The following is a 7,786-nucleotide window of genomic DNA, read 5'->3' on the forward strand; positions in this document are numbered from 1 at the left end:
ACTGCAAGCTCCACCTCCCGGGTTCCCACCATTCTCCTGTCTCAGCCTCCCAAGTAGCTGGGACTACAGGAACCTGCCACCATGCCTGGCTAATTTTTTTGTATTTTTAGTAGAGACGGGGTTTCACCGTGTTAGCCAGGATGGTCTCGATCTCCTGACCTGGTGATCCACCCGCCTCAGCCTCCCAAAATGCTGGGATTACAGGTGTGAGCCACTGCGCCCGGCCAGAATTGACATCTTAATATTGAGCCTTGCCATCTGTGAACATGGTGTATCTATTAGTTTATTTCAGTCTTATTTGATTTCTTTTGCAGTATTCAGCATTTGGATCCTGCAAATATTTCGTTAGATTTTTACCTAAGTATTTCTCTTTTTTTGTTGCTCTTGTAAATGATGCCAATTTAATTTTTTTTTTATGTATTTATTTTTTTGAGATGGAGTCTTGCTGTGTCTGCCAGGCTGGAGTGCAGTGGTACAATCTCAGCTCACTGCAACCTCCGCCTCCCAGGTTCAAGAGATTCTCCTGCCTCAGCCTCCCAAGTAGCTGGGATTACAGGTGCGTGCCACCACGCCTGGCTAGTTTTTGTATTTTTTTTAGTAGAGATGGGGTTTTGCCATGTTGACCAGGCTGGTCTTGAACTCCATACCTCAGGTGATCCACCTGCCTCGGCCTCCCAAAGTGCTGGGATTACAGGCATGAACCACCACGCCAGGCCCCAGTTTTAAATATACGATTTCCAGTTGTTCATTATTAGTTTGTAGAAGTACCACTGGTTTTTGCATGGCCTCTTTCTGCTTCTGTCCCTCTCAGTTAGAACAGTCTCTGCCTGTGCTGGGGCTCGCCCTCTCCTGCTGTTGTTTAGCACAGAATGACCAAATACTCATTCAGAGCATTCCTGGTCAAGCTGCCCTCTAAGAGTCATGAGACCTACAGCAAACCTTAGTACGAATTGTACTAACTTGGAGGAAAAGTCAGGCTGAATTATTGGTGTCTTTGGTAGAATTTTAAAAATAAAGCAAAACATGTTTTTCTTGTTCCTGTAAGCAGTGCGAATAAACCATAAACCAAGTGTACTGAGATGTTCTTGCCTGAACTTGATCCTCCAAATATGTTTCTAAACCAGAAAAGAGGGTTTCTTACGAGGGATTCTTTTTTTTTTTTTTTTTTTGAGACAGAGTGTTACTGTCACCAGGCTGGAGTGCAGTGGCATGATCTTGCCTCACAGCAACCTCTGCCTGCCACATTCAGGCGATTCTCCTGCCTCAGCCTCCCGAGTAGCTAGGACTACAGACACAAGCCAGCACGCCCAGCTAATTTTTTTATTTTTAGTAGAGATGGGGTTTCACCATGTTGGCCAGGGTGATCTCGATCTCTTGACCTTGTGATCCACCTGCCTCCGCTTCCCAAAGTGCTGGGATTACAGGCGTAAGCCACCATGCCCAGCTAACTTTGGTATTTTTAGTAGAGACAGGGTTTCACTATGTTGACCAGGATGGTCTTGATCTCTTGACCTCAGGTGATCTGCCCACCTCGGCCTCCCAAAGTGCTGGGACTACAGATGTGCGCCACCACGCCCATCTAATTTTTGTATTTTTATTAGAGGATGGGGTTTCACCATGTTGGCCAGGATGGTCTCGATCTCTTGACCTCGTGATCCACCCACCTTGGCCTCCCAAAGTGCTGGGATTCCAGGCGTGAGCCACTGCGCCCGGCCCTTAAGAGGGATTCTTTGGCTTTCAGTGGATGGCATTAGTGTCTGTTTTCTCGCTCCTCTGGGTCTTCCCTCCTTGCCTTTGTATCATTCATCACGTATTTAGTGAGCTATTATTGCCTCCCAGGTTCCATTCCAGGAATGGGAGGCCCAGTGGACAGACAAGGGCCTGTCCTTCCAGAGCCTGATTTTCTCAGTAATCACCTAGCACACAATCATCTGCCCGTGTCCAGAGGATCATACACTGTGGATCACCTTGGAATTGGAGCTCATAAAGTTTTACCCTATAGTGCTTTTCTTGACTATAGCCTATGAAGTTATTGTAAGTTTTTATCTGCTGAATACAGCTGGTCCCTCAGATTTTTTTCTTTTTATGGCAGCTTATAGAATTTCACAAATTGCATATGCTTTCTTTTCTAAAGTATGGTTTCTTTTAAAATAATGGTTTCTTTTCAAATATGTGCAGGGCCGGGCATGGTGGCTCACGCCTATAATCCCAGCACTTTGGGAGGCCGAGGTGGGTGGATCACAAGGTCAAGAGTTCGAGACCATCCTGGCCAACATGGTGAAATCCTGTCTCTACTAAGAATACAAAAATTAGCTGGGCATGGTGGTGCGTGCCTGTAATCCCAGCTACTTGGGAGGCTGAGGCAGGAGAATTGCTTGAACCCGGGAGGCAGAGGTTGCAGTGAGCTGAGACTGCACCACTGCGCTCCAGCCTGAGCGACAGAACAAGACTCTGTCTCGAAAAAAGTAAAATATGTATAGTGTAGTATCAAAGGAAAACAGCAAAACTTTAAATATTTGCTTTGAAAATTAACTGTTTTGTAGCTTAAGAGCACAGTGTGGCAGCTTTCGACTTAACATAATTAATTCGGGTGTTAGTCATGCATCTTTTCCATCTGCCTAAGAAATTACTCAGTATTACTAATGAAGATAGCTCACGGCTTTTGGCTTCTGTCCCTATAAGTTTATTAGAAAATACTAATTTTAGAAAATTACTAATTACTCTTTCACATTTTTATTGTCAATTAAAATATCCTCACGAAATGGAGTAGCTTTCAATGTATAGAGGTAACTGCACAAGGAGGACAGTGACGTCTGCCACTAAAACCGTGGTCTCCCAGCTGCGGCGTCCCACCCGAGGTGCTCACAGCTGAGCCCAACCAACGTCCTTGTTCTCAGCTTGGCCTCTCACTGTTTTGTCCCTTTGCTGCTCCTCTGCACAGCTCTTAGGGAGCTTTCCGGGGCAGCCCTCTGACCGCGGCTCTGTTTCCTGACCACCTGCATGGGATGGCGAAGTGGGGGTGGGGGTGGTTCTGTAGCCAGTCTGATTTGTGCTCTGTTGAGAGGGGGAGGAGAGCAGAATTTTTGAAGGAGTATATGTACCAGTTTTGGTGGAGATGGATGAAGTTCTGGGTCTCTCTAATACTCGATTTAAGAAGGTAAGTGGTGAGAGCGGAAAGTGTGGCAGGAACGTGTGGGCCCTGCGGGCCTCTGGTCTAGCTCACACGCTGTCTGTCCTCTCGGCCTTCAGTGAAGCGCTATGTCCGGAAGGGGGTCCCGCTGGAGCACCGTGCCCGCGTCTGGATGGCGCTGAGTGGGGCCCAGGCTCAGATGGACCAGAATCCCGGCTACTATCACCGGCTTCTCCAGGGAGAGAGAAACCCCAGGCTGGAGGACGCCATCAGGACAGGTGAGGCAGCGGGGATCAGGCTCTGGCACAGGGCCCGGGGGCCAGAAGGAACTGGTTTCCACCCAGTGTCTAGTCTCAGTGTCCAGGAGTGAGTGGTGCGTCTGCTGGTTTTAACTTAAAGTTACGTCTTCCTCCACGAAAGAATAAAAACTGAAGCCTTTGCAAGGGGAGAGCAATGATCGTAATTCACTCAGCAAATATTCACGTGCCTAGCTGGCTAATACGAAAATGGTCACGAAGGAGCAGATATGCTCCATGAAGACCTGCAGGACAGTGAGAGGCAGCCTCTGTTGCCGGCGGGCTTTGCGCCGGGCACTGGTCGCGTGGCCGTCATACGCAGCCGCGTTCATGAGGCCACACACCAGGGCTTCCTTTTTTGTGTCTGTCATAATTGCTGGACTCCCTTCTCCTCCGATTTTCTCAGTAATCACATAGCCATAGGGTCCCTGGCTCTCAGAAGTTCAGAATGCTAACAAAATTGATTAACCTAAGGCCGGGTGCGGTGGCTCATGCCTGTAATCCCAGCACTTTGAGAGGCCGAGGAAGGCAGATCCACCTGAGAATAGGAGTTCGAGACCAGCCTGGCCAACATGGAGAAACCCCCCTCTACTAAAAATTCAAAAACAGCCGGACATGGTGGTGCATGTCTGTAATCCCAGCTACTCGGGAGCTGAGGCAGGAGAATCGCTTGAACCCGGGAGGTGGAGGTTGCGGTGAGCTGGGATCGCACCATTGCACTCCAGCCTGAGCAACAAGGGTGAAACTCCATCTCAAAAAAAAAAAAAAAAGAAAAAAAAAGAAAAATTGGTTAATCTAAATTGAAAAATTAGATTTTTAGAAAGTACATCCGCCCTTCTGATTTTAACAGTTTTTGAGAAATACACACTTAAACACAATATACTTAATTTTAAAAAACCCAGTGGCTTTAAAGTGCTGTGAGGTTAGAAAGACTTGGGAGGGTGAGGACACGGTGCATCCTGCTGCCCTTCCTGGGGGTCTCCTGTCCACAGGGCTGAGCCAATGGGGAGGGGGCTACCCAGGCTGGGGGCTGGGGCTGCCGGGGAGAGGCTGCTTCCTGACCGCAGAGTGTTTGCCGCCAAAGGTCTCCAAGCAGATGCACAGCCTGGCGGCCAGAAACGCTGATTCAGGGTGGGAAGAGGAGAGCTTGGGTGCAGTGGGGAGGGGGTGCATAGTACAACAGAGCACTGCTGTCTGAAAAATGAGTTTAAAGGCTCTGTTTTGTGGTTTTTTGGATGATTTTTTTTTTTTCTTGAGACAGGTGTCACTCTTGCTCAGACTGGAGTGTAGTCGTGCAGTCACGGTGAGTGCTTACTGCAGCCTTGACCTACCAGGCTCAAGTGATCCTCCTGCCTCAGCCTCCCGCGTAGCTGGAAGTGATCAGGACCACAGGTGTGCACCACCACACCTGGCTCATTTTTTTAATTTTTATTTTTTTGCAGAGATGGGTTTTGGTTTTGAACTCCTGGGCTCTGAGGATTCTCCCTTCTTCACCTCCCAAAGTGCTGGAGTTACAGGAGTGAGCCACTCGCCTGGCTGAATCTTTTTTTTAATTATGGTAAAATATGCCTAATATAAAACTTACCATTTCATTTTCCCAAGCTGAAGCTCTGTCCCCATTGTCAAGCACCACCCCCGTGTCCTTGCCCAGCCCCTGAGAGCCCGCAGTGCACTTGCCTCTGTGCTTTGGCAACTCCAGGGTCACGTAAGAGGAGTCCTGTGGGCTGCGACCTGTGCGGCTGGGGTCCTTTCCCTCGCCTCAGTCCTCAGGGATCCTCTGTGCTGCATCTCGTGTGAGAATTTCCTCCTTCTTTAAGAGTGAATAATATTCCACGCATGGGCAGACAACATTTTGTTCATTTATCCACCTGTCAGTGGACCCCTGGGCTCTCCTGCCGCATGGCTGTTGTGGGTGGCACGGCCGTGAGCGTGGGTATGTGGATTCTGCTGGGTCCCTGCTGTCAGCTGTGGGCTCCTACCCAGAGTGTGGGGCTGCTGGATCCATGGCAGTTCTGTGCTTAGTAATTGGAGGCACCTGGTCAGTTATCTTTCAGGAGCCATGCAGTGGATGGTCCAGCCCCACAGAGCCAATGCCAGGCCACACAGTGCAGACAGAAAGCTCCCTTGCTCTTCCATCTCCACAGTGGAGATGGAACCATCTCCTTTCCCACAGGATGTTATCAAAACATCTCAAGACGCTTAGCATGGTGGCTCATGCCTGTAATCCCAGCACTTCGGGAAGCTGAGGCAGGCAGATTATTTGAGCTCAGGAGTTCAAGACCAGCCTGGCCAACATGGCAAAACTCCGTCTCTACAAAACAATACGTAAATTAGCCCAGGCATGGTGGTGTGTGCCTGTAGTCTCAGCTACTCAGGAGGCTGAGGTGGGAGGATCACTTGAGCCCTGGAGGTCGAGGATGCAGTGAGCCGTGATTGCACCACTGCACTCCAGCCTGGGTGACAGAGTGAGATCCTGTGTCAAAAAATATATATATATGGAAAAACTCAATAAAAATATTACATAGAAATGAACACAGCTGGTCACTCTAGTCTGAAATAGCAAAAATACTAACTTCCCCTTGACTGATTCCAGTTTTTGGAATGTTTAGAATTCCATAAAAAAAAAAAAAAGACTCTTTTGTAAGAAAACACACAATAAGAAATAATGTGCTCTGAGGCACTGAACTAATGTTCGCCCAAATCTAGTTTTTTGTAGCAAAGACAAGGCCTGGGGCCAGAGGTTGGAAACAGACTCACAGTATTTTGCAGCCGTTATGGAGAGACCAGAGGCGGTTGGGTTCCTCCAGAGTGGGGGTGTGTGCACATCTCAGCATCACGGCTGGCGGGGGCTGCTGTGAGTCAGTCTTGGAACCGGCCGTCCGCTGGTGACCACGTGGGGAACCTGGTGAACACCTCTAATGGAGGTAGGGCCAGTGGGAGCAGAAGCCAGTGGAGTTGTCGAGCCAGCATTATCCTTCCTGCTCGGCTTGCGTCCGGGGTTAATGTGGAGGTCAGCTTCAATGAGGCCTGGCACTGGGCCAGCGTGAGGCTTGGTTAGTCTCGGGGACCCATGTGGTATCCGGATCCCCCGGCACTAGACAGCTTGTCCAGGGCCACTGTCCTGCCAAAAGATGCCTGGGCTGGACAGTGGAGGGGTTGGTGCCAAGGAAGGAAGAGGCCGGCAGGGATGCCTCCTGCACACACAAGCTGACAACGCGGGGTTTATTCAGTTCTCAGTTCTCAGCTCTCAGCCGTGTCCTTTATCTCTGAGGAGTCTCAGTTTATTCTGTCTCCTTCTGTTTTGCATCTTTGGAATTAGGAGAGTGTCCCAAAGTTCTGTGGGCATTTCTCTCCACCTGTCACCCTGGGTCCTCGAGGCAGAGCTGCCTCCACTGTGCGCAAGGTCCGAGATGCAGGAGGCCTGTGCTGGGGGACGGGAGGAGACGGGCATCGAGGAAGGAGCGCCATGGCCTGGCCGCCAGCGCTGGGGTTGCTCTGCCGTCCCTGACTCTGCGGGAAGGACGGTTGGGGCCCCCCTCCACCCCGAGTCCAGGATCACCCCCTCCTTCCTGGCCCAGTGAGCCTGTCGCTCTGGCTGTGTTGAGTCTGCTGTGCGGCCAGGGTGAAAACCAGTCCCTAAGTCCCAGGTGGAAGCCAGGTGGCCACCCTCGGGGCAGCTGGAGGGGTGGGAGGCTTGTGGAGCAGAAACCCGTGGGTGATTCCTTCTGAATTTCCCGCAGACCTGAACCGGACCTTCCCCGACAATGTGAAGTTTCGGAAGACCACGGAGCCCTGCCTGCAGAAGACCCTGTACAATGTGCTGCTGGCATACGGGCACCATAACCAGGGAGTGGGCTACTGCCAGGTGAGCCTCGGGACCCTCTGACGCAAGCATGAGGTGGCTGTGAGGACAGGTCTGCCCACAGCTGCGGGCTCGGCAGTGACGGCTTCATGTCTCTGTCAACAATGTTCATGAATTCCACATCCTGACGCCCCATCGAGGCTCGGACACCGTTTGCCAGCAGGGAGGACAGGGAGCAGCAGCTGACAACCTTGTTTCGGCCTCAGGCAGCGGGGGGAGAATCAGTGAGCACGGGACACAGAGGGCGAGTGCTGTGGGGTGCGTGTGTGCTGTGGGAAATCTGTGCTGTGGGGCGTGTGCTATGGAGCATGTGTTGGGCACATGTGTGCTGTGTTGTGGGATGCGTGTGCTGTGGGGTGTGTACTGTGGGGCATGTGTGTGCTGTGGGAAATGTGTACTGTGGGGCGCATGTGCTGTGGGGCACGTGTGCTGTGGGATATATGTGCTGTGGGGTGCGTGTGCTGTGGGGTGCGTGTGCTGTGGGATATATGTGCTGTG

At 50.9% G+C, this 7,786-nt stretch overlaps 1 protein-coding gene across 1 annotated transcript in view; it reads left to right on the top strand.

The window, feature by feature from the left end:
- Window positions 1-3,251: 3,251 nt before the first annotated feature.
- GRTP1 (growth hormone regulated TBC protein 1) overlaps window positions 3,252-7,786 on the top strand; it is a 31,671-nt gene continuing 27,136 nt past the window's right edge. The window contains 2 exon segments of the mRNA XM_011979428.1: window positions 3,252-3,408; window positions 7,167-7,291. Of these exon segments, the coding sequence (XP_011834818.1) occupies window positions 3,303-3,408; window positions 7,167-7,291 (231 nt within the window). The 5' untranslated portion in view covers window positions 3,252-3,302.

Source organism: Mandrillus leucophaeus, unplaced genomic scaffold (assembly GCF_000951045.1).
Source record: "Mandrillus leucophaeus isolate KB7577 unplaced genomic scaffold, Mleu.le_1.0 Scaffold201, whole genome shotgun sequence".
Classification (NCBI taxonomy): domain Eukaryota; kingdom Metazoa; phylum Chordata; class Mammalia; order Primates; family Cercopithecidae; genus Mandrillus; species Mandrillus leucophaeus.